General features: G+C 32.3%; 1 protein-coding gene across 5 annotated transcripts; it reads left to right on the plus strand.

Annotated features, from left to right (window-relative positions):
* On the plus strand, positions 1–27,239 carry LOC141506666 (arylsulfatase D-like). 5 transcript variants are annotated; one of them, XM_074213628.1, is made up of 11 exons: positions 1–210; positions 3,602–3,742; positions 5,895–6,016; positions 7,958–8,080; positions 9,952–10,375; positions 10,614–10,750; positions 20,691–20,825; positions 21,476–21,638; positions 22,690–22,811; positions 23,518–23,593; positions 26,450–26,530. In XM_074213628.1, the coding sequence occupies exons 1-10, from the start codon at positions 122–124 to the stop codon at positions 23,544–23,546; spliced, it is 1,485 nt and encodes a 494-aa protein (XP_074069729.1). In that variant the 5' UTR covers positions 1–121; the 3' UTR covers positions 23,547–23,593; positions 26,450–26,530. The 5 variants fall into 5 exon arrangements, with proteins under 5 accessions (XP_074069729.1, XP_074069725.1, XP_074069726.1 ...); XM_074213625.1 differs by lacking the exon at positions 23,518–23,593 and adding an exon at positions 2,313–2,448 and having other exon boundaries at positions 123–210; positions 26,450–27,239; XM_074213624.1 differs by lacking the exon at positions 23,518–23,593 and having other exon boundaries at positions 26,450–27,239.

Here is a 27,239-nt window from a genome sequence, read left to right on the forward strand (position 1 = left end):
CAATTTCCCTTCCCTATAGTCTATCTCAGCGCCCCAAGTTAAGCTCTTCCTGGTTCTCAGTACTGACTCGAAGCCTTTGGACCCTGCTGCTTTCCCCAGCATTCTCTCGCTTGCTTTGAGGATGGGGCTCGGCCGATTTGGGGAGAGGACCCGAATCCACGAAAGACAAGGGAGATGCAGGCTGAGTGGTGGTACCCCTGTCCCCTGCAGGTGTGTAAGGCGTTTCTGGGTCTCCAAGCTTCTACCTATTTTTTTCGAACCTGAAACCACTTGTTTTGTGTGATTGTATATGGAGACATTTTAGAGTCAGACTCTTCTTTCTCTCTTTTAAGCAAAATGCAGACCAGCAGCCTCCAAGCTTGGCCATCTGATGTTTCTTCCTTGCTAGGCAAACTCCCTCCCTCTTTCCGCCGCCTCCTCTCTGCTTCTCTGTGCTGCTGACGTAGTGTGTTTTTGATTCTGACTACTTGGGAGTGCGTTGGCAGCTCCCGTTGCCCTTCTTTGTCCCCGGAGTACCCGCGGGCACCCTGGCAAGATCCTGGTCCCACGTCGTCCAGTGCGCAGAAGTGGAACCCCTGTTCGGGCTGGGACAGAAACTGCGGAAGGTTCAGGGTTCTTTTCTCCAGTTGCCTTGCCTGAGACTTGCTTGTGTGAGCTTGGTGTTCAAAATGGCTACTGTTATGAAAAATCAACTATTGTTTGTCAAAAAAAACCATTTACAGTATATTTTGTAAAGTGAAAATATATGTCCCCCGCACTTCGGGAGGAGGGAGGGGGAGCTGGAAGGGGACTGCCCAAGATTATCTTGGAAAGGCATTTACTCTGGGGATAAGCAAAAAAGTGAAGTGTAAAAAGAAAGATCAGGAGAGTAGAAGTACGGAAATTGTCAGTCCTCCTGGCAGACTGCTTTTCTTCCCTCCTTCTGTCCTGACACCATTTCCTGTTTTGTTTCAATGTTTTAGATGGAGGAAGCTCAAATATGCCGAATATATTATAAACATTTTGAATTTGCCCTCCTGCGCTGTCCTTCAGTTCCCCTTCTTGAGCAATAAATTTATTTCTTTTTGTCTTAACTATGGATTTACTTTCTAAACTCTTAAATGCTTTGACTACTTCGCAAACTTATTTTTCACTAAACTTTGATGATGGTGTAGAGACATCTGCTGGCTTTTCTGCAGAAAAATTCACTTCTTTTAAAAAAAATCTACTTGCCTTTCAAATTTAAGTGTCATACGATTGACCTCGTAAGTAATCTAATCTTGTAACTTCATTTTTCTCTGTAATTCCTTCTAGATTTTTTTTGATGTTTTACGATTTCAGCAAAATAGGATGCAATGAAAAAAAATGTGGAATTTGGAATAATGCATGCTTTTTATTGATAATAATTCATAAACAAACTATTTTCCCAGTGTGGAAATTAAGATTTAAAAAGTTAAAAGTCACACCCACTATCAAAGAGCTAGAAAATATCAGAGGCAAGATTGAAGTTCAGGTTTCTCAAATGCAAATACTCAATTCTTGTCTTCATGCCAGAATGCCTCTGCTGCCTAGCCAAAACAGAGATTGAGCATTATTAACTGACCTATAAATAACAATCTAATATTTCTCTAAGGATATGACTAAATCATCTAAGTGAAATGGAGAGTTTAGCATTAAGAGTTAGAATTGCAAGGGGGCAGCTAGGGGACTAGGTGACATAGTGGATAAAGCACTGGCCCTGGAGTCAGGAGTACCTGGGTTCAAATCCAACTTCAGACACTTAATAATTACCTAGCTGTGTGGCCTTGGGCAAGCCACTTAACCCCATTTGCCTTGCAAAAACCTAAAAAAAAAGAGTTAGAATTGTCATTCAAAAAGTGGGGAGATATCACGCTGCATTATTCTTATTGCTATCTATACTTACCAAATTAGCAAATTCTTTATTTTCCTTTCCCCATAGGGCTAAAGCCCAAAAGATATCTGCACCTTCTGCTGTAATTTAGCTAAGGAATTTTCACAAGACCTAATCACAATGCATATCTGCTGGTTGATTGAAGTGATTCCCCTGCATTATATTGTATTTTTTCCAATATTTAGCAATATTCAATCATTTTAGATGCTGATGAGCACTAGAAGCCATTCCTGCCATGACCCTTACTGTCTAGATTAGCAAAGGGTGATATCAGTGTGTCCAGAGGGCATCCATACCTAACAGTATTACCTTGATATGGTAATCCCAAGTTAGAAGTGGCAATGTTGGAGAAAGGAGGAATGTAGAGAAGCCCCCAAAAGACAGTTCATTGAATCCTCTTCCTTTCCTCTCAACTTTCTAGGTCACTAACAATACCAGTATAGAAGAATAAAGGATTCAGATCACAGACATTTCCATATTTGCTTTTATTGCTCCTGTTTTTCACCTAGGGCAGGAGAAAAGGTATTACAGGTAGCACTACCAAGTGAATTCTAGGGGTAAGTTGCTTCAGCACCATACTTCCTACCCCCCAGCTGATACTGGAGGACTTTACTCTATAATCTATAACTTGCTCATCCCCACTATCCATTTCCTACTTCTATTGCCCAAATAAAACAGAAGAAAGGACAGCATGTTGATTTATTTTTATCTAGAAGTACAAAACCTAATAACAAAAAGGGACAGCTAGAAATCGAAATAGGGGAAGGGATTTGTGAACTGCTGACCAGTATAGTTTATTAGAAATGAAGGAGCATTGTTAAATACTTCTGATAGAAAGAGCAGAGAAAAAAAAAAGATTGTTTGCTTGGCAATGGGGTTAAGTGGCTTGCCCAAGGCCACACAGCTAGGTAATTATTAAGTGTCTGAGGCCAAATTTAAACTCAGATCCTCCTGACTCCAGGGCCGGTGCTTTATCCACTGCGCCACCTAGCTGCCCCGAAAAAAAGTTTTGTTTTTGTTTTTTTTTACCTTTGCTCAGACAACAGAGAAAAGATGGTTAACATAGCAACTTCATACATGGATCAAAGTAAAATGTAAATGGAAAATGTCTTTGAAGGGCTGAGGGACAGTCTCACCCATAGTCAGTCAGTTTCATAGTATCTCATTGTCACTAAGACATTCAACAAATAGAGGAAGTATAAAGACTCTTAAGTCAAAGATAATTTCCAGAAGAAACATTTTCATGGAAGGAGCTGATAGCAAGCTGAGATCTGACAGTTGGAGAGATGGAAATACTCCAATGGATACTTTGAATGGAGACTAAAACTGGGATTACTGATTATTCCCTGCTTCCATTCGGTTGACTTAAACTCCTGAGAAAGAAAAGGTATATGGCAGATATGACTTGTCATTATCTTATTTTTTTAAATCAAGTATTAAGAAGAGTTTAAAGACATTCTGAAATCTTTTGGAAAATTCCTGTTGCTTCAGGAGAAGCAAACTTCACTCTACTTTTGTGAATCTTGAGGGCTGACATCAGCCATCTTCTGTGTGATTCAGGTCTACCTATTTCAAACAATGAAACAGAACAGACATTTGAACATAGATCTAAAATAGATAGGCCTTTATACTAATTTGAGAGTTCGTAGCCATGAGAATTATTTGGATTTTTATTTTGTAATGTTTTGTTGGGTTTTTTTTCATTTTTAGGACCTACTTCTCCATCCTACTTTTCATGTGTCTGCTTTTAGGAATTTGTACAGCAAATGATTCAAAACCAAACATTCTCTTAATAATGGCAGATGACCTTGGCATTGGGGATGTGGGATGTTATGGCAATGATACACTACGGTAAGAATTTCACTCAACAGCCATGTCAGTTTTATTTATAGAAAAGAAAACTTGCTTACTGGACAAGAATTATAAATACTAACATTTGTTTCAAGAAAAAAAGAGAAATCCAAGCCTTCTAGGCACAGAATCATGTTTGTGAAATTTACTTTCACTTCTCTTAGTAGCCTGAGAAAGATTTGGTAATTAACCATAGGATTTTGTTATGATGAGAACTCCATGTAATGAATATATACATGTTCAACTTCATCATTCTTTTCATGTAAGTCTTCATATTAAGTAATTCAGGATCTCTCAATGCCTAAACTGTCCCCTTGAAACAAACTTTTCACTTTCAGTAACTGTAACAATTCTTTTTATTAAAAAGTCAGAGCCACTCAATAAAAATGCCCTGGGAAAACTGCATAATAGCAAAAAGTATGTGGAGGAGCATATGTTTAAGAAACATAAATGGTGGGGGCAGCTAACTGGTGCAGTGGATGAAGCACCGACCCTGGAGTCAGGAGGATCTGAGTTTAAATTTGGCCTCAGACACTTAATAATTACCTAACTGTGTGACCTTGGGCAAGCCACTTAACCCTACTGCCTTGGAAAAACAAAAAAGAAACAACAGTCATCTTTTGAGGACAGGTTTTATTTTTACTTTCTTTTTATATGTAGGCAAACTGTAGCTTGTAGTTAGCAGCTAGGTTGCCCAATGAATAGAAAGCTGGACCTGGTGTGAGGAACACTTGACTCCATATCCAACTTCAAATGCTTTCTAGATGTGTAAATCTGAGCAAGTCATGCTGTTTACCATAATCCGCTGAAGAAGAAAAATGGTAAACCTCTCCAGTGTCTTTGCCAAGAAAACTCAGGTGAGGTCATAAACAGTCAGACACAATTAAATAATATTAATAGCTATCTATCATTTAATACAGTTTAGTGACTTGCCTTAGTCACAATGGCAGTAATGTAATTTGAACATATATAATAGGATTCTAGGTCCAGCATCTATTCCACTAAACTACAATCCCTTTCAACCAAATACTAGAAAAGCAATGATACCTGAAATCACATAGATAGTAAGTTACAGGCAAAGATGGAACTCTTCTATTTATTCCAAATTCATTGCCTTTTTCCCATGCCATACTATCAGATGGGCTAAAGAAATTATTCAATTTACAGACTGAGTAACCTACACTCTGAGACATTCTACCTAAAAGATACCTATTACTGTTAAGAAAGAATATTTTTTATTTTTTGGTCCTTTTACTAATATAACTGTTTAAATAAAATATCAGACAATTAAGGAAGGAAGGAGGGCCTTTTATTTATTATTTAAAGAGGAGTTAGGGAAATAGTGATAAAAATGCAAAAAGAAAGAAAAGATAAAGGAAAGGAAAGAACATCAATGATATATTTTAAAAGTACCCGAAAGAGAAGGGCAGCTAGGTGGTGCAGTGGATAGAGCACTGGCCTTTTAGTCAGGAGGACCTGGGTTCAAATTTGACATCAGATACCTAATAATTATTTAGCTGTATGACCTTGGACAAGTCACTTAATTCCATTGCCTTAAATAATTTTTTTTTAGATTTTTGCAAGGCAGATGGGGCAAAGTGGCTTGCCCAAAGCCACACAGCTAGGTAATTATTAAATGTCTGAGGCTGGATTTGAACCCAGGTACTTCTGACTCCAGGGCTGGGGCTCTATCCACCTAGCCACCCCCTAAATAAATTTAAAAAAAATTTTTTTTAAAAGTACACCAAGGATATCAGAAGATAAAAAGTAGACTATGTTGGTACTAGCATGTCAATTATATATATATATATATATATATATATATATACACAAAGAAATATATGTATATTATATATATATGCAATAGACATGTATAAGATTTATATATATATGTATATATATATATATATATATATATACCTTTAAAATTGTTACATTGGAGATTTTTCTTTGTTCTGTTATTTGCATATAGAAATGTTGATATTGTTCAAGTTGGTCCCTATTTTTCAAAATGAATTAATAAGAGAATAATGATTTAGGACATCACTTAAGTGAGAGATTAATGCAATCAATGTTCACTTTCTTTAATATATAGTCAGTATTACAAATACTTTAATAACAGCAGGCATTTAAACTGGGATGTTTTTCTTAGGACCCCAAATATTGATAACCTTGCAAAGGAAGGAATAAAACTTTTACAGCACTTGGCTGCTGCTCCCCTCTGTACTCCTAGCAGAGCTGCTTTCCTGACTGGCAGACATGCCTTCAGATCAGGTCAGTACACTGCTAATCATTAAGAAGTGAGTAAAATCTGTATTTTTGTTATCTTTTGGATCTATCAATATAGGGATGCATAAAACTAGTTCAGTAAAAGGGAAAACATATGCAAGATAAAGATAATATACATAAATTTTTTCCTATTCACTGAGTCTGCTAATAATTCACTGTTCATATGTAAATTTTTTTCAAAAATTTACAACGACATCAATGTAAGTGTAAGATGTTTTTAGATGACCAAATATCTGTCTATTGAGGTGGTAATAGTTAATTCAATTTTGCTCATCACAATGTGGAGTTGACCTTGGTTTTCAGATGCATTGCTAAAGGATTTTAGGCTCTGGTGGGTTTTATTGAACTAGAATGACTTGAAGTACAGAGTTCTTGAAGGATGTTGTGTCTAGACCAATAAAAATTGGAGCTAAAATTAGAGAGGCTAATTACCAGTTGATTGAATTGTAATAAATTCTTTGCCCTAGTTGCTAAGACAGTGGTGTATAAATGGGATAATCTCTTGATCCCGAAGGAATTGTGAACTGATGCTGCAGTTATATAATCAACTAATCAGAGGATGGGAGGTTAGGTTGCATCCCCCTAATGTTAGCCAATTGTGGAGTTGTCTTTGAACATAACCTAATCTAACTTTTATTCCTTCCCATTTTCTCCTTCTGATCTGAGCATAGACTTCTTTAGTAAATTATAACCTAACTTTTAATGGCAACAGCAGCCATGTCCTTCCCCAACATACCTACCATTCTGTGCTCCAGAGCAGAAGAGTCAACCTTGTTGCTTGCAAGTGGCAGACAAAACATCCTAGTGTAGTCTGAACCAGATTAAAATGTGATTGAAAAATGTTTACACAAATGTTTACCACAATGGCAATATTCATGTGTGGTTTTCTAAGTTTATATGCAGCTATAGAAATCCATTCCTATTTGAATTTGATACCACTGCCTTAGATAATGTGGTTTTGGCATTCTTTGAGCATTTGGTATTTCTGAAAGCAGGCTCTGTTCTCTAGTCAGTGACTCTAGGAGTAAATTAAGTAACCCCCCCTCCCTTTTTTTTTACAAGGAAGTTTACAAGACATCTCTTCAGGATGTTCATACATAGATGGATCTCATATTATTTTCCACAAAAACTTACCCTTCTTCCAAAATTTCCTATTTTTATGAAGGGCACCAGCATTCTTATAGTTCACAGTCTCAAGGTCATCTATAACTTCATTCTCATTCATCCTATTTATTGAAGGAAGGAAGGAAGGAAGGAAGGAAGGAAGGAAGGAAGGAAGGAAGGAAGGAAGGAAGGAAGGACTAACTAATTCAGCTTGATCTTGTTAAAAGAGCCTTTGATTTTTTAAATCCTTGTCCATTTTCAGTTTATGAAGAGGACTATCTTCCCATTCTATTTTCCAGGGTTCCTAAGAATACCCCATATCTTTATGTAAGAATAAATTAATCTCCTATATATGTTTTTGTTTACAAGATTCTGAATTTTGGTTGATAATCTTTTCTTCCTCATCTAAATCGTCAATAGTAGAGTCAAACATGTGACCTAAGGTCTTCATCAGGCAGCAATACTCTCCAGTGAGACACCCAACAGATTAAAATATAATTGAGAAATATTTAATCAAATAAATAAGAAAATACATTAGAATGTGGATGATGTTAATATATTGTTTTCTAAGTCAGTATGCAGTCTGCAAGGGTTTTTATATTGGGTCTAGTGGCCTTCAATTTGACTTGAGTTTGACACTACTGGTCTAATGTAAAGATAAGAAAAAACTTAAAATACTTTTGCAATTTGGCAAATTGCAATATTCACTACAATTTTTAATATAGAAGTTTTTCAAATTGTCTTGCTTTATTTTTTATTCATATTTTTAACTAACTTAAGAAAACAAAAGGGAAATCATTCTCTCTTTGATATATATATTAGGAATGGATGCCACTAATGGATATCGTGCGCTTCAATGGAATGGGGGTTCAGGAGGACTTCCTAGAAATGAAACAACTTTTGCAAAAATACTACAGCAGCAAGGATATACAACGGGAATCATAGGTGCATATAAGAATATATTGTTCAATTTAAATTAGTAGTAGAATTGCTTGATTATTAGAGAACTTCACTTATTTCTAAGAACAAACAAAAAGTAATCATTATCCCTATAAAATCAAAGGTGTTTTTGAACTGTTAGATAATTCATTACTATATTTTAAGAAGAATCATTTTTTCACTTTGAATTAATAGGCAAAGATTATTTTTCAATGATTATTTTAGAAGAATCCTTTTTTCACTCTAAATTTCTTGGCAATGATTCATTCTGTACATTAATATTTTACTTCTTTTATTGGTCACGTTCTAACATAGTTTACACTTATTAATTTAAAGAGTTTTTCTAGAAGTTAAACTTGACCCACATTTTGACTTTCCTGAATTCAGAAGAGGGATATCATTTTCTTATCCAATTGAACTTGTTTCAGTTTATCAAAACAAACACTTATTCCATAATATCATATCTTCTAAAAAATTTAGTCAGAAAATTTCAGTTTTTTCCTGTAGTATTAAAACTAAGAGGGGCAGCTAGGTGGCACAGTGGATAGAGCACCAGCCCTGGAGTCAGGAGTACCTGAGTTCAAATGTGACCTCAGACACTTAATAATTACCTAGCTGTGTGGCCTTGGGCAACCACTTAACCCCATTGCCTTGCCAAAAAACAAAAAAAAAACCAAAAAGAAAAAAAAAACCCTAAGATATCTCATACCTTATCAAAATAAAAGTATTTCTGATTGCCCTGATACCTTCATTCTAGTATCAGGACTAAGTAAGGTTATTATTTATTGTTCCTACCATTTTTATTTTTATTTTTTTATTTTTTAGTTTTTTTTTTGCCCAAGGTCACACAGCTAGGTAATTATTAAGTGTCTGAGGTCAGATTTGAACTCAGGTACTCCTGACTCCAGGGCCGGTGCTCTATTCACTGCGCCTCCTAGCCAACCCATTCCTACCATTTTAAAATCAACATTCACTCTGCATATTCTTATCTCCATGTAATGACTAATTCTTTCATTTAAAAGTCTATGGAGGGAGACAGTAAAAGACTAGATCACCAAGTGACTTGAACTAATTCTTTACTTAACCAGAATTATTAAAAATGTATTTTATTTTTAAATTTTCTAGATTTCCTCTATATTCCTTCTCCTTCAGCTCATAGAAATCCATTCCTTATTAGGAAGAATGTTTTAAGAAGGAAAAAGTTCAAACATTTCAAATAAACTAATCAATATATTTTAAAAGTTGATATTATATCTTTAGAGTTTCATATTCATTCCCTTGTAAATGAAGGGGAGAGGTTTCTTCTCATGTTTCTTTGAGGTCAAACTTGTTCTTTATAATTTGGTAACATATTTTTTTTAATTTTTTTAACCAAAATTGATAACTTGCTGAACAATTGTGTTCTATAATCATCCCTACTTTTACTAACCACAGGTTTAGATAACCTTCTTCAAAACATTCTCTGCCTTTGTGGCTGCACAGTACTCAAAGAAGTGTTCAGAAAAAAAGAAAAACAAACAACTGAGATTGGTGGTATATAGAAGAGGAAAAAATTAGGGAAAGGAACAAATCATTACTTGAATATGTTAACATTTTCAGTAAGAGATCTTTGTTACAACTTTTATTGAATAAATTAAAAAATCTGAAAATTTTTTCTTAGGATCTTATGGTCCCATGATCCTTGATCACTGACAAATTTAAGGTTGTCTAAGTTCTACTATCAATCATTTATACTTTTTAAAATTACATTTATCGTAGGTGTTTTTTCTTTAAAATAATCTATAAAATTTTAGTTGCAGAGCTACTTTGGGAGAAATTTTAACATTAATTTGAAAATGCAATTTAAAGATAATTTAATTATTTCCTTTTGCTTTCAGGAAAATGGCACCAAGGAGTGAACTGTCAATTACGAACTGATCATTGCCACCATCCAATAAATCATGGATTTGACTATTTTTATGGCATGCCTTTCACACTAATAAATGATTGTCAAATAAATAAGCCTCCAGAAGTAGATGCTGCTTTTAGAGCTAAACTTTGGGTTTATACCCAGGTTATTGTCCTTGGGATACTAACACTTATCATTGGCAAACTTGTGGGTTTAATCTCAATATCCTGGAAAATACTGATGTGTTTGAGTACCCTTAGTTTTCTATTTTTCACTTCCTGGTACTCCAGTTTTGGCTTTATAAGGTATTGGAACTGCATCCTGATGAGAAATTATGAAATTATCCAACAACCTATGGTTTTAGAGAGAACAGCAACTCTTATGCTAAAGGAAGCAATTTCATTTATTGCCAGGTAATTTAAATCCTATTTTTTTTAATAGAAATTCAAGAGCTTCTTGGAGTCTTGAATATTCTCCTACATAAATACTGAGAACCTATTTTTCTAAGAAGAAAAAGGTTATGAGATGATATCAATGTACATGGAAACCAATGTAATTTTTTTCATATTAGTTTCTGTTGACAAATAATATGTTCTGCACATCTGTTATCATACCTCTCTAAAACTTATCAATATGGTTTTACTCTTCTAGAAACAAGCATAGGCCATTCCTCCTCTTTTTTTCTTTGCTGCATGTCCATATTCCCCTTGTTACCACTAAACAATTCCTTGGGAAAAGCAAACATGGCTTATATGGAGACAATGTAGAAGAAATGGACTGGATGGTGGGTAAGTGAAATTTATGATTTTTTTCCTCTAGTGATGTCTTGAATACTGAATGTAACTCAGATACAAATAAAAATCATTATCCTCTGCCTCAATTCAAAGCAGATATTATGGTGTGTAATTTTTAAAATATTGGTATTTTTGGTTTTCATATCTTCATAATAAATCCTTACATGCTCCCCGAGAATCTGCCCAGAGAGTTATCAATAATAATGATGATGATGATGATGATGATGATGATGATGATGATGATGATAATAACAACAACAACAACAAAAACAAAAACAATAAGGGATAAAACAATTCAGGAAAAACAACCAAAACTTTGACCAAATCAATGAGGAAATTAAGTGCTCCTCACATGTAGTCTCCAAGCTATATGAAGGGAAGAAAATGCATTTTCTCATCTCTTTTTCAGGGACAAGTTTGGTCATAATAATTATAAAACTAATAATTTTGTTTTCTTTTGCTTTTTCCCATTTATAGTGTTGTAGTTAAGATATCTACATATGTATGTAAAAATATGTGTAGCTTATTTATCAGAAATACATATGACAAATAGGAATAGAAAAGCTATATATTTATATGTAGTTTTTCCTCTTTCTGCCTATATATTATATGTTAATAGATAATAAACAATATATCACAAATTACATTCCACATTTATCTATGTGGAAAGATATGATTTTCATGTTTCTGCTTATATGGTATATTATTATTTAATATATTATATAATATATCATAGTTATATATATAAATATGGGAATGTAATATCTACATGCTTTTATATTTCTGTTTATTTCTGTTTGATTCAGTTCATCTATCATAACATGTTTCTCTGAATTCTTCATAGTCATTGCTTCTTATAGTACAATAATATTCTATTTTATTACTATACCATAATTTGATTAATGATTACCTAATTGTTGGGAATCTATTTATTTCTAGATGTCTGTTAATACATAAAAAGTGCTGCTGTAAATATTTTGTTGTATAAAGGACTTTGAGTTGTCTTAGATATTTTGGAGGTGTATATGATTAGTATTGGAATCTCTGAGTCAAAAGTTATAGATATTTTATTCAGTTTCTTAGCTTAATTTCAAATTACTTTCAAGAATAAAATCAATTTCATTAATTAAATTAAATTAATTTAATTAATTAGCTTCAAGAATGGTTTGGGATTTTTTTAAACTCTTCCAATTTTGATTATTTTATTCTTTTTTCTTCCATGTTAATTTCTTGGATATGAGATGAAACTACATGTGTTTTGAATTACATTTTTCTTACGCAACATCCCAAAAGTTTTAATTCAGTTGTTATTAAAACTAAAATGTACTAAGGCTTTTAGGAAATTGTATGAATTATTTTGAGTCTTTCATATGATTTTAATAGTATAAATTCTTTCAAGACTTGTGCATATCTTTTGAATAGTTCCACACTTGGGAAGAACTCTTGGACATATATTTATGCCAATCCCTCATATATCAGATATCAAAACCTTGTTAGAAATAAATATTAAATGCAAAGATTTTCACTAACAATCAGTGTTTTCTTACTTATTCTAGTTGCACTGATTTTGTTCACCAAAGATTTATTTTATTTTTATCTTAGATGATTACATTTGTCTCTTGATTAAAAATATTCTTAACAAGAATAATTGTGAAAGGTACTTGAAATGGATCTCTTCTGGCATCTATAATCTTGTCTGTCATACCTATAAAGCTAAAGAACTATTTAGAAAACTGTCTAAAAATACTTTAAAATACTTAATTTTTTTATTTGTCCAACACATTTTCTCACTGTTTCCCCCTTTCCTTTTACCTGCTACTAGACTGGCCTATTGCCACTTGTGGTATATTATGCAATTGTCTATGATTATACCACATTGTTTGAAAATATCTTTTGGTTTTATCTCTGAACTCTCTGAATATCTCTTCAACTGCTCTGTTTGGGGTCACCTTGTTTCAGTTCAGCTCCTGGGGTATAATAAACTAGTATTATTCATTATATAAAAAATAAAAATAACTTATAACTTCTAATCACCCACTTATCACTTATACATTTCAGTTGATTGATTTGATTTGCTATGAGCCCTCATTGATAAAAAAATAATCCCAGAGCACATTAATTATTTAAAATCACTAATAAAAATTATATATATATATATATATGAATAATGGAAGTTAATCTCTTAAAGGTATGCACCAACCCTTTTTTTATCCACTGGGTAAAATAAACTTAGTTGTTTTTATTGCTAATATGTTCAGGTGATTTATTCAATATATGTGATTTATGGATAAAAGATTTATGGTGTTTGAATTCTAGGTGAGAAAGTACACTCTACCAATACAAGATCAGCAGCAGTTGTTCAATTCAATAGTTTTTCAATTATTTTTGTGGTACTAAAAGGAAAAGTGACCTGCCTGTGATCACATAGTCAATATCTTTTAGAATGAAGATTTGAATTTTACACAGAGGGTTACTCTGCTCCATCAGACTAGATATCATTCTTTATGCCAAAGTCTCACTATACATCCATCAAATGATCAAACATCCTTTGGTTTTTCTGTGGTCAGGATCAAGTTCTTGGACTCTTATTGTGACCTGAATTAAGCCCCAAAGAGACATAAATACCTTTGAAATTTCCTAACTAGCAAGTTCAAAGATTATTCCACTATGCAGATACTGTAGAGAAAACTGTTAAGATCAAATTCTTTGTCCTTTATTTTCTCTAAAAATCCCCTAAAACATTAAAATTTCTTGTGGTTACAATTTTCATGTAGAGGAGTATACTAGAGAATAATCAGTTTCCTAAAAGTGGGAATGAGATATCTACGTATTCATATACTAAAGAGGCAAAAAAACCCCACTTTGCAGGGTAGTCTTTAATTTTATTTTTTCATATTGTTCATATTTGGCATAGCTAATTACTTTATGATTCCAAAGAATTGTCAGAAGGTCTGTAGCATCATTTTCCTTTTCTTCAAAAAAAATTTTGCCATTCTTTTTCTTCTTAAATTTTGAATTCCAAATTCTCACTCTCCCACCTTCTTAGAAGGCAAGTACTGTGAAATTAATTCCAAATGTGAAATCATGCAAAACATATTTCCATATGAATTATATTGAAAAAAAGCAAAAACCCACTATCCTTCAATATGCATTCAAAGTTCCTCAGTTTTCTCTGGAGGTGTATAGTATTTTTTCACCATGAGTCCTTTAGAATTATTTTGGATCAGTGTATAACCAAAGCAGTCAAATCTTTCAGTTATTATCATTGTAACATTTCTAACACTATGCACAATGACCTCCCAGTTTTCATTTCATTTTGCATCTGTTCATAAAGGTCTTCCTATATTATTTCTTATTGTACAATTCGTACTTTATCGCAATAATATGCCACAATTTGTTCAACCATTCACCAATTGATGGGCATTCTTTCAATTTTCAATTCTTTGCTACCACAAAAAAGCTGCCATAAATATTTTTGTGCATATGGATTCATTTCCTTGTCTTTAATCTCTGTGGTACAGACCTAGTGGTACTAGACAGTTTTTAAACTTTTTGGTCATCATTTTGAATTGTTCTCTATATTGGTAGGACAAATTCACAGCTCCACAAAACAGTGCATTAGTGTACCTATTTCCCTCCATTTTTCTCCAACATATAGAAACATTTTCAGTTTCTATAATCTTAACTAATTTGATAGTTGTGGAACCTCAGAGTTGTTTTAATTTGCATTTCTCAGATAATTAGTGGTGTGTAATATTATTTCCTATCACCATTGATTTCTTTGGTTTCTTCTTCTGAAACCTGCCTGGTCATATCCTTTGACTATTTTCCAGTTGTGCAATAGCTCTTATTTTTTATAAATTTGATTCAGTTTCCTATATATTTGAGAAGAGATATTTATCAAAAAAACTTAATGTAATCCTCATTTCCAACCCAAGGTTTCTGTTTATCTCTAATTTGATTGCATTGTGTTTGTTTGTACTAAAGATTTTTGTAATCAAGATTTTATTCCAGTGATCCTCTATCACTTATTTGATCATGCATTCTTCCCCTTTGCTTGTAGCAGATAATTATTTCCAGGTTTTCCTAATTTATCTATATCAATCTTTATGTCTAAATCATGTACAATTTAGACCTTATCTGGGTATATAGTATAAGATGTTGGTCCAAGTCTAATTTCTGTTAGATTACTTTCCAGTTTTTTCAACAGTTTTTGTTAAATAATGAGTTCTTGCACCAATACATGTGATCTTTGGGTTTATCAAAACTGTTACTCTGCACATTCGCCTCTATAATGGTATACTTTAATGTATTCTGTTGCTTAACCACTCTATTTCTAATTCAGTACCAAATTGTTGTAATGATTGTTGCTTCATAACATATTTTTTTGATATATGATACTGCCAAGTCCCCTACTTTACATTTTTAATTGGTTCCCTTGCTATTCCTGATATTGATATCATATTGAATTTTTGTTCTGCTAAATGAATTTTGTTATTATTTTTTGCAGCTCTATAAAGTAATTCTTTAGCAATTTGACTGATATGTTATAGAATAAGTAAATTAATTTAGATAGTATTGTTATTTTTATTTCATTGACAGCCTTCCATGTGCAATGAATATTCCTCAATTCCAAATCTGTCTACGAATTTTATAATTTTGAAAACAGAGTTCTTTTGTGTCTTGTCAAGTAGATCCCTAATTATTTTAGTCTTTATCTTTCTAAATGAAATTTTTGCATCTTCTTAATGCTGGATTCTGTTGACAATATGGAGAAATGTGAATAATTTAAGTGGGCTTATTTCATATCAACAACCTTATTAAAATTGTTTTGACTACTTACTTGATTCTCTAAGTATATCATCATATTATCTACAAAAGTGAGTTTTGTTTCATCAGTGCCAATGCTTGTTTCTTCAGTTTCTTTTCTCCTCTTATTACTGTAGTAAGAACTTCTAGTACAATATTGAATAATAATAATGGTGATCATGGACATCCTTAATTCACCCCTGATCTTTTTTGAAAGACTTCTAGCTTATCCCTATGACATATAATGCTTACTCTTGGTTTTAGATAAATACTGTTAACATATTAAGAAAAACTTACTATGATTTCTAGTACTTTAATACTTTAATGAGTACTTAAATAATAATTTAGTACTTAAATAATAATTTAGTAATAAGTACTTTAATGATAATAGGTCTTGTATTTTGTCAAAAGGCTCTTGTGCTGAAACTATTTTTATAAATTTTGTTGATTTTGTTATAAATAGGTCAATTATGCTTATTATTTCCCCAATATTGAATGAGTTCTATGTTCTTGAAATAAATATATCATGGTCATCGTGTATGTTTGTTTTGATATATTGCTGTAATCACCTTTCTAGTACTTTTTCATGTTTTGTATAAATGTTTATTGAAGAAATTGGTGCATTATTTCCTTGTTTTATTTGCTCTCTCTTGTTTAAATATCAAAGCCATGTGTATATCATAGAAGGAATGCTTTTTTTCAGTATTGGAATTGCCATTTAATTTTTTGGTAGAATTCACTAGTCCTAGGTTGTTGGTATTTTTTTTAGGGAGCATATTAATGACTTGTTCAATTATTTTCTAATTTAGAGTTATTGAAATATTCTATTTCCTCATGATAATCTGGGAAAGTTTTCCTGTTTTAAAAGTATTCACTCATTTAATTTAGATTAATGTAATTGCACACACACACACACACACACACACACACACACACACACAGAGATTGAGAGAGAGAGAGAGAGAGAGAGAGAGAGAGAGCCAAAACTCTTCTAATAAAAGCTTTAATTTTCTCTTTATTAGTTCTTCATTTACTCTTTTCATTTTTGGGAAAGGCAATTTGGTTTTCTTAGTCTTTTTATGAAAACAGATTAGAGGTTTATCTGTTTTATTGTTTTTCTATAATACTCCTATTTTTATTTGTTAGTTAAATAATTACTTTTATTTTGTTTTTTTAAATTTTCTCCTTCCATTTAAAATTTTTTCATTCTAGCAATTAATTGAGAATTTTTGACTAATTTTTTTCTAGTTTTTTTAACTGCATACCAAATCTGATTATCTGTTCTTTTTCTCTTTTATTGATTTGTGTTCAGAGATATAAAATTTCCCCTAAATTCTGCTTTATCTGTATCCCATAAATTTTGATTTGGTGTCTCATTTGTTGTCTTTGACTTTAATAAAATTATTGGTTATTTCTGTGTTTTATTGTTTGACCCACTTATTCTTTAGGATTAAAATATTTTATTGATTCTATCAATTTATTATCTGTGCTTTAAATACTTTCATTAAATGTAATTTTATTTGATTACAATTGGAAAAGTTTGCATTTAAATTTTCTGTTTTTCTGAATTTAAGAAGTTTTTAATGCATTAATGCATTGGTTAATTTTGATGAAAATTCCAGCTATTTCTCTATAACTGTGAAAAAAAGTGTATTCTTCATTCATTTTTATCAAGAGTAGCTAGATGATATGATAGTTTGTGCTGAGGCTGAAGTTAGGAAGAATCATCTTCTTCAGTTCAAATCTGGCCTCAGAAATGTATTAACTGTATGATCCTAGTCAAATAATTTAACCCTGTTTGCCTCAATTTATTCATCTGTAAAATGAACTGGAGAAAGAAATGACAGTATATTTACCAAGGAAACCCCAAATGGGGTCCTGTAGAATCAGACAAGACTGAAATGACTGAACAGCAACATTCATAAATGGTTTAGTATATCAAACTTTTTAAAAATTCTATTCTTGCTTATTTTATAGATAGATTTATCCAGGACTGAGAGGGATAAATTGAAGTACCCATATTATAATTTTACTATTTATTTCTTCTAACCCATTTAACTTTTCCTTCACGAATTTGAAAACTATACCATTTGGTACATCTATGTTCAATATCGATATTTTTAATTCTTTGTTTCTGTTACCATTCAGGAAAAAATGTACTTTCCTTGATTATATCTTTTAATTATATCTTTTTTATGCTTTTGCTTTTACTAAGATCATGATTACTATCCTTACCTTTTCTGCTTCAGATGAAGCATAGCAGATTCTTTGTGAAGCTCTTATTGTAAATCAATATTTGTCCTTCTCTTTCATGCATCTCTTAGCATATTTTTGGACTTTGGTTTCTGATCCATTCTCTTATTCTCTTCAGTTTCAGAGATATCTGTGTGTGTGTGTGTGTGTGTGTGTGTGTGTGTGTGTGTGTGTGTGTGTGTGTATGAGAGAGAGAGAGAGAGAGAGAGAGAGAGAGAGAGAGAGAGAGAGAGAGTAGGGGGTGTTGCAATGTATTTTTTCTTCCTTTCTTGAATCACTTCAGATGAAAGTAACATTCAAATACTGTCCTCTCTTCATTCCATTTTCCCCTCCATTGTAAAAATCTCTTGCTTATATGATTCTCTTTTCTGTGAGATTATTTTTTCAATTCTTCCTCTTCCTTCCTCATTTCTCTAGTGCTTCCCTCTTTCTCAACCTTCTATTATTCTATGATGAACTTATCTTCCCTCTCTCTATCCAAGCAGACTTCTATCAACTCTAATGATGATGAAATTCTTAGGACTTGTATCTATCATTTTGCCATTTGGGAATGTGAAAGGTTTAATTTTGTTAAAGTTTAGCTTTTTATGCTTCTCCTGAGTCTTTTGAAAGAATGCCAACTTTTCTCTTCAGCTCTGATCTTTTCATCAGGAATGCATAAAGTCCAGTATTTCATTAAATGTTTATTTTCCCTTGTACAATCATATTCAGTTTTGGAGAGTAGGTTATTTGTGGTTGAATCTTCTACTATTACTATTTTGCCTTCCAGAATAACATATTATAAGCCCCCAGTTCCTTTATTGTGAAGTTTCTAAATTTTGTATGATACTGACTGGGTTTATTTGAATCATTTGAACCATTTCTTTCTTGTTATTTGCAATATCTACCCCTCGACATAGAAATTGTGGATTTTGACAATTGTATTCCGGGGAATTTTCATTTTGAGATTATTGTCAGATTAATAGATTCTTTCAGTCTTTGCTTTCTGGTTCTAAGATATATGGGAAGTTTTCCTTTATAATTTCTTGAAAAATAATATCTAGGCTTTTAAAAAATATTTACGTTAGTCTGTTCAATAATACTTTTAGTTTATTTGTTTAATCTTATGTTCTAGGCCAATTGTTTTTTATGAGCTATTTCATATTTTCTACTATTTTTATCAGTCTTTGGCTATGTTTCATTGTTTCTTGTTTTCTCATGATTTTATGAAGTCATAAGTTTCTCCTCAAGCAATTCTAGTTTTTACAGTTATTTTCTTCAGTGAAATTTTATATCTCCTCTACTATTTGACTTTTAAGTTCTTTTCTTCAGTATTTTTAAATCTCTTTTAACAAGCTGCTGATTTTCTTTTCAATTTTCTTGGGGGCAGCTAGATGGCAAAGTGGATAGAATATTGGCCTGGATTCAGGAGGACCTAAGTTCAAATTTGACCTGAATAATTACTTAGCTGTGTGACCTTAGGCAAGTCACTTAACCCCATTGCCTTGCAAAAATATAATTTTCTTGTACAGTGCTCATTTCTTTTCCCATTTTTCCTGCCACTCATTTGATTTTTAATTTTTTTCATTTTATCCAATGTACATTTTTCTATGAGATTTTGTTTGTAGGTCCTGTCAAGTCATTATCTTCTTTTGAGTTTGTGTCTTGAGTTTCCCTGTTATCATGGTAACTTTTTATAATAAAGTTCTTGTTTATTTTTCCAATCTATTTCTTGACTTTCAACATTATGTTAGAATTTAGCTCTGAACACTTGTGATGAGGAGGAATCATTTTCTCACACTTCAGGCTTTCCCCCCCATTCTATTTCTTTCTAGATTTTTAATTAGTCCAAGGTGACTTGTTTTAGGGAGAGATGTGGTCATTGTTCTACTGATCTAAACCTTGGTTCTTACACAGATAGAGCCTTTAGTGACTGCAACCATTCCTATCTCTCTCTCCTGGAACTATGACGCTGAACTGGGCCATGAACAGCAAAACTGCCAAATGGCACTTGATCCAGTTCCTAATGCTAATACAGAGGTCCCCTGCAATGTCTTTCAGATCATGTGCTCAACCCACCACTGTTGCTACTGTCCAACCTACCATCTATACTACTTCCCTTGCATTGTGCCCCTGACCATCCTTTACCCCATCTACCCCACCCCACCTGGGCTTGAATAATGACTCATTATGACATTTTGCCATCTTTCCTGCTTGTATTGATTTAGACTGCTTTTTAAAGTTTTTATACAAGGGGTATGTTGGGAGAGCTTGGGAAATTTGTTGGAGTTATTCTACTATCTTGCCTTTACCCTCAACCCTACACTACACCCCCAATACAATTTTTAAAAAAAATTGTAATGCTTATGTGTTGGCTTAATATTTTTTTATATTGAGGTATCTCTTGAGGTATCCATAAAGCAAAGTTGTAAGTCAATAGTTAGATACTTGACAATTGAAGTTTTAAAGATTATTTTAATCATATTCATAATTATCAGGTGAAATCTTTAGGTTTAATGTGATTCATTACACTTCTTTATTACCAAAGAATGACAAAATATAGACTCTTGTTGGTCAGAGAATATATACTCTTGTTGGTCAGTTGTACTTGATTCTTTATAATATCATTTGGCGTTTTCTTAGCAAAAATTCTACAGTGACTTGCCATATTGTTCTCCAGCTTATATTTTACCTTTGAGGAAAGTGAGGAAAACAGGATTTAGGGTCATATAAATATCTGAATAAATGTCTGAAGTCAGATTTGAACCTAAGTCTTCCTGACTCCAGGTGTGCTACTTTATCCACTGTACCACCTAGGTGCCCCAAATTAAAGCCTATTTGTTTCTATCATGTGATTTTCTTTTTCATATAACTTATTATTTCTCTATCACAGGAAAAATTCTTAATGCTATTGAACAAGAAGGCTTGAAAAACACAACATTCATTTACTTCACTTCAGATCATGGAGGGCATTTGGAGGCTAGAGAAGGGCATTTTCAGCTTGGTGGATCAAATGGAATATACAAAGGTGTCAATGAATCTTTCCTTAGAAAATCAAAACTGTAGTAAGGAAATATCAGTTTGATAATGTCTGATAAACAGTGAAAGGGAAGTTTAATCAGGAGACAGAAGAACTTAGTTGTAATCCTGGTTCATATATTAATTATTTTGTAATTTTGGGTACTTTTTAATTGTCATTCTCATGTAGCAGAATTTGTTTATATCTGTTTTCCATAATTGTTCCCATCAATTGGAATACAGTGGAGAGAATTAAAACTGCTTTGAAGATAGTCTTTAACAAAAAAACCTGAAAAGTAAATCTGACATACAAAGAAATCATACAGAATGACACAAATCTATTTTTTTTGTCTTTAGTAACACTCAAACTGATAAACATAGAGCTTATAGAATTTAACTATCTTGACAATTCTATTGAAGGAAAAACTTAAAATATCAAGAATGGTGGCCAAATGTCTTTTCCTCATTCCATATTCACAGCAATAAAATAGCTGATAATTAGGAAGGTGTTATTTTATTTTAATTTGAATGATAGATTTTTCATGTCAGTGTTTTTGATTTGATTTTTTAGGTTTAGGACTCAATAAGGCAGTTTCATATTCTGTGAACCTAGGTTTAAATAAATGTGTTTTAGTAATTTCTTTGTCACTCAAATTGTAGGAGGCAAAGGAATGGGAGGCTGGGAAGGTGGAATTCGTGTTCCGGGAATATTTCGATGGCCTGGAGTGTTTCCAGCAGGTCAAGTGATTGATGAGCCTACAAGTCTGATGGATATCTACCCAACTGTAGTTCATCTGGGAGGTGGTGAAATGCCTCATGACAGGTACAGAAATAAGACTTTTGGCTTATTTTGAATTTTTTCTTTTATTCTTGTGTATTTAAAATGATTTATGATCATTTGCTTTTAAGAATTGTAACAATATTGGAATAACAATATTTAGCATTGAATCAAATGACATTCTTGGCAGACCATTTGAAGACTGGCAATGTTTGCTTGTCATAAAATAGCACCATTGGAAAGGTTATTATTTATATTCTAAAGTTTCTATATCTTTGAAAATGTTCTTTTATATAATTGTTCCAAATGCAATATCTTGTTTCTTACCAGTGGCAATTAGCTTAAGGACTTTTCTTAACATAAGGAATTCACAAATTAGTGCTTGAAGAACAATGAAAATGGTATTTATTTCATCTTCATATAAGTAATATCTAAGATCAAGCTTTGCACAGAGTAGGTTCACAGAATGTTTATCAAATTAAGAAGACATTATAATAAGAGTTAAAATTTGATTAAAAAATCAAAAACCAAATAACCTTCATTTTTCAAGCATCCAGAATAACTAGGGAACATATTTACAAAATGACAAGAAAAATATGCACATCTATTTCTATACATCTATATGTGTAAATACTTATATATTATGAATGTGTACACATATATCTTTATTAGGGTATAGTTTGAAAACAGAACCAAAGCCAACTGAAAAAAAAGTAAAGAAAAACCCTTTTGCTCTTTCATTCTAAGTAAAACACCTAAATTCAAATAAGGATCTTTTAAGAATGAAATTTAAATAAAGAAATTAAAATAAGAATGTATGTAAGTTTAACTTGATTTTTATTAACTCTGTCTATCCAGTTCTTTTATATTTGGTAATCCTTTATAGTGAAAAGATGGTAGTAAATACTGTAGACTGAAGTGTTATTTAAAGTGACATTCAGCATCAGTGGGATTTTAAAAATCGGTGTCAATCAACTGAGGCATATTTGACAGTTCAGAACTTTTTTGAGTTTTGTTCTGAGTTCAGGTGACAGATATATTGAAGTAGCACTCCAGAGGAGATATTGGTTGACTTTCCTATTCTCTGTCTAATCAGGGTGATTGATGGTCACAATCTGATACCTTTGTTGCAAGGAACTGTTAAACATTCAGATCATCATTTCCTATTTCACTATTGTGGAATTCACTTACATGCAGCACGGTGGCACCAAAAGAACAGTGAGTATAAAACTTTTTCTCAAAGCAATAAAAACACATTTGTTTCTTTATAATTTCACTTAATATAGAATTGGTTAAATACTCATTGTTTCATGTATTTTCATAAGAGGAATAGAAACTTCATCTTTTACTTTGACAGGCAAATGAGATTTATCTTATTAAATAACCATTTCAGTTACATTGAAAAAAATTTTTTTATTAATTTTTTTTTTATGTTTTTACAAGGCAAATGGGGTTAACTGGCTTACCCAAGGCCACACAGCTAGGTAATTATTAAGTGTCTGAGGCTGGATTTGAACTCAGGTACTCCTGACTCCAGGGCCAGTGATCTATCCACTGTGCCACCTAGCTGCCCCTATATTGAAAAATTTTAGCAAAAAAATATTGAATTTGGGAGAACATAAGGGAAACTGATTTCATTGATATAATCCAGTAGTTTTCAAAGTGTAGTTCAGAAACTACTGGAAACTGTTCATGATAGTTACAAAATAAAATTATTTTCATAATAATATTAGGATGTTTTAATTAATAATTAAATGAATGTAAATTAATAATTAAAGTTAAATAATAATTAAGACATGATATATACACAGATATGTATATATGTATTTATATTAAATCATTATGAGTTAGTTTGCAATGGGAGAGAGAGTTTCCTCTCTGGGAGATACCCTACAAAACTGATTCTCAAATATTTTGATTTCAGGATCCCTTTATACTCTTAAAAAGGATTGAAAACAACAAAAACCTTTTTGGGGGTATGTGAAAGTGTGGGTGTATAGGTATGTATGTGAGTATGTGTGTGTATGTGTGTGTATTTGTTTTGCTGGTCATTTCAGTAGTCTCTGACACTTCATGACTTCATTTGGTTATTTCTTGGCAAAGATGCTAAAATGGTTTGCTATTTCCTTCTCCAGTTCATTTTATAGATGAGGAAACTGAGGCAAAAAGTTAAAGCTGGATTAAATGATGAATGAGAAAGTGCTTGATATACCACAGGGAACTTCATCATGAAGATAAAACTAATTAGATATTGAGAGTACATGTAAGTTGATTTTTGAGGCAGCTATATAATTCCTTATTTTTATCCTGGCTTAGGTCAAACCAATCCAATAATGTTATTCGAGACTTAATCATTAATGGTTATGAAAAAAGTTTATCTGATCTCTGAGTAGCAGCTGTTGCAATAACAAAGGATTATAGAATATTAGAGAATTTCCAATATGGTAGCATATTAGAAATTTAAATATTCTCTCTACATATATATGTATGTACATATATACCTAAACTTAAATGTATATAAAAGATCTTTGTTCTCTTCAATCATTTTTAAATGTGTAAAGGGTTCCTGTAATCAAAAAGTTTGAGAGCTACTAGTGTAGACCATCTCCCAGTGAAGAGACTCTACCAATGCAAACCAACTCATACTAATGCAGTACTGCCACTCATAATACTTGGAGCATAAACAGGTTAAGTAACTTGCCCAGAAGATACATAGTCAGTCTGTGTGGCCAGGACTTAAGTCTACTCTTCTTAACTCTAAGGTCACTTCTCTTTATACTGTACTAGGCTGTCACTCAAAGAATAATTAACCTTTCCCCATAATAACCTCTAAGGACTAGCCTCTAATAACAGCATTTATTTAGGCCAAGGGAAAGTAAATAGAATACAATTACTGAAAATTCAACTTACATGATTTCTCAATATCTAATTAGCTTTTGCTTTTATGATATAGTTCCCTGTGTTGTGACCACTATGCATGTGTTAAGGACCTATTATGTCTCAGGAACTATAAAAATGTTTAAGTTCAATATTTAGTACCCAGTCAGTTCTTCCACCTTTTTTAAAATTCATGACATGAATTTTCAACCTACCCAGCCAGCCTAATGGATAACAAAGAGAACAAATAACAAATGTATTATTCCCTTTTTATAGTATGTCTACAGAAAGAGTATTGAAAATCCTTAAGCATCAATAAAACTATAAAATACACAATTGGAAATGACTTACCAGGTAACTCTATGAGTATTATTAGCACATTGTTCCTTGATATAAACTAGTTCAATTAAAAAAACAAAAAATGCCTAACTCTAAAAAGATTCAATCCTATGATAACTTAATTGATTAACAAAACTCATCTAAAATGTAGTTTAGTTTTTATTTCCACATTCCCGGAATATTAACTTCATATAATTATCCCTATCTTCTAAAGAAAGAACCATATAAGATGGTTTGTTCAGGGGCAGCTAGGTGGCGCAATAGATAGAGCACCGGGTCCTGGAGTCAGGACTCCCTGAGTTCAAATGCGAACCTCAGACACTTACTAATTATCTAGCTGTGTGACCTTGGGCAAGCCACTTAACCCCATTTGCCTTCCAAAAAACCTAAAAAAAAAAAAAAAGATGGTTTGCTCATTTGAACTTAACACCAATCCAAATTATAATTCTCTCTTTTTATCATTCAATTTAGGGGGTGTCACACTTTTTTGCTTTAGCATTTAATAACTAATGGATCAAGGACACAGATAAATTTGTAAATTTTTTTTTTTTTAGCCATAGATTGAATAGATGGGAATCTGGCATTTGATAGCTCCTTAATATAGATTATTTTGACTGGCTAATGTAGGTAAAACCATTTTCTATCCTATCCATTTTAAAGCTCTAAATTATTTCTGAATACAGTTTAACTGGTTTTCTTTCTGTCTTGTTAGAAGACAAAGGACTTGTATCTTAAGAAAATTAGATCTAGTTGAAAAAAATAAGATAACTGATGAAGTACAGAACAAAAGTTTAGTGGAAAGGGTAAGATTGTCTTTAAAAATGATAAAAAATGGAGAGCCATCTGAGAAAGCTCTACCAGGAAAAAATTTAAAAGTTCCAGAACATCACAAAAATTTTATGCTACTACATAAATGCCATATAGTAGACTACTTGGATAAAATAGAGAAATTAAAGTCATTGAGATAAAGGTTCAAATTCAACTCTGACTATTACTGGTTATGTGATCATGGGTAAGTTGCTTAAAGTCTCTGAAGATCCATAAGACCCATTCCAGCAATAAAATTTGAAGATCTTGTGGCACAGATACTGTATTTCAATGACTACATGAACAGAAAGATAAGCAAAGGAGACTAGAGAAGGGATGTTTTCTATTAACTTTGGGAATTTTCATTCTTATCAATGAACTCATCAAATGAGATATTTGCAAAAATGCTTAGCACAGTTTCTAGTATCTAGTAGAGTTTAATGAATGTGTATCTTTACCCCCTTTTACTTTAGGAGAATATTTACACTGAGGTCCAGAAAATTGTATTGAACCTTAGAATGCACACAAACTGTCTAATAGGAAATAAAGAGCAACTTCAATCACATCACAATTTGGAATTAAGTATACTTTTTTTTGGTAGGGGAAGAATTAAGATAACTTTTAAAGTGTGGTTTCATTTAAGAGCAAAAAATATTAAAAATGTGAATCAGAAATATTTTTACATGAAAAAATAGGAATTATGTTAAAAACATAATTTTTATGAAACAATTCCACTCACCAGAGAAAGACAAAAAAAGTACTTTGTAACATAGAAAGTGATAATAGGAAAATTTGCTTTCTCATCTATGTAATTTTTTTTTCTTACGTATTAGGTAACAAAGTGTGGAAGGTTCATTATATAACTCCAAATTTCCACCCAGAAGGAGCTGGAGCTTGCTATGGGAGAGGAGTTTGCCCTTGTTCTGGGGACCATGTTACTTACCACGACCCACCTTTGCTGTTTGATCTCTCAAGAGATCCTTCTGAGTCCATTCCTCTTTCACCTGATACTGAGCCTTTTTATCATACTGTGATTGAAAGACTAACAGAAGCAATAGTGGAGCATCAGAAATCAGTCCATCCTGTTCCCCAGCAATTCTCTATGAAAAATATCATGTGGAAACCATGGCTTCAGCCATGTTGCGGTACTTTCCCATTTTGTTCATGTGACAAGGAAGGTGACAATGAACACAATGCACTTTAGATAATAAGAAAAAACTGAAGTATTATTAAGTTGTGGCAATTTGTATTAAAGGTAATTTTTCTTAAAATGTCATGGAAATCAGGTCATTTTTTGGACAAGATCAGAGAGTGCTAGGATGCAATGATTATTGAATGTACATCATGCACAAAAAAATTGAAATAAATATAATAGAGGATTACACAAAAATGGACTACATGATCTAGGTAAAGAGTTTCATGTTAATTAAAGTAGTTTCCACCAAGTTGGAGAATGTCATATACATCTTCATCTTAGGCACAAATATTTTAACAAAAATGATCTATTTTAATTTATTCTTGAAAGTAAAATGTTAGGTTGCTATACATGATATATCTTTATACAATCATTTGACCTGTAAAGAAATCTATACATTTACAATTATGCTTTAAATAAACACTTCT

Source organism: Macrotis lagotis, chromosome 1 (assembly GCF_037893015.1).
Source record: "Macrotis lagotis isolate mMagLag1 chromosome 1, bilby.v1.9.chrom.fasta, whole genome shotgun sequence".
NCBI classification, from domain to species: Eukaryota; Metazoa; Chordata; class Mammalia; order Peramelemorphia; family Peramelidae; genus Macrotis; species Macrotis lagotis.

Bases quoted from the DNA above. Each gene is read 5' to 3' on its own strand.
- LOC141506666 (XM_074213624.1), top strand. From the start codon at position 122: ATGGGGCTCGGCCGATTTGGGGAGAGGACCCGAATCCACGAAAGACAA. The intron at 6,017-7,957 runs GTCAGTACACTG...TATATATATTAG, and splicing joins CAGACATGCCTTCAGATCAG to GAATGGATGCCACTAATGGA. The intron at 10,751-20,690 runs GTAAGTGAAATT...TCTCTATCACAG, and splicing joins AGAAATGGACTGGATGGTGG to GAAAAATTCTTAATGCTATT.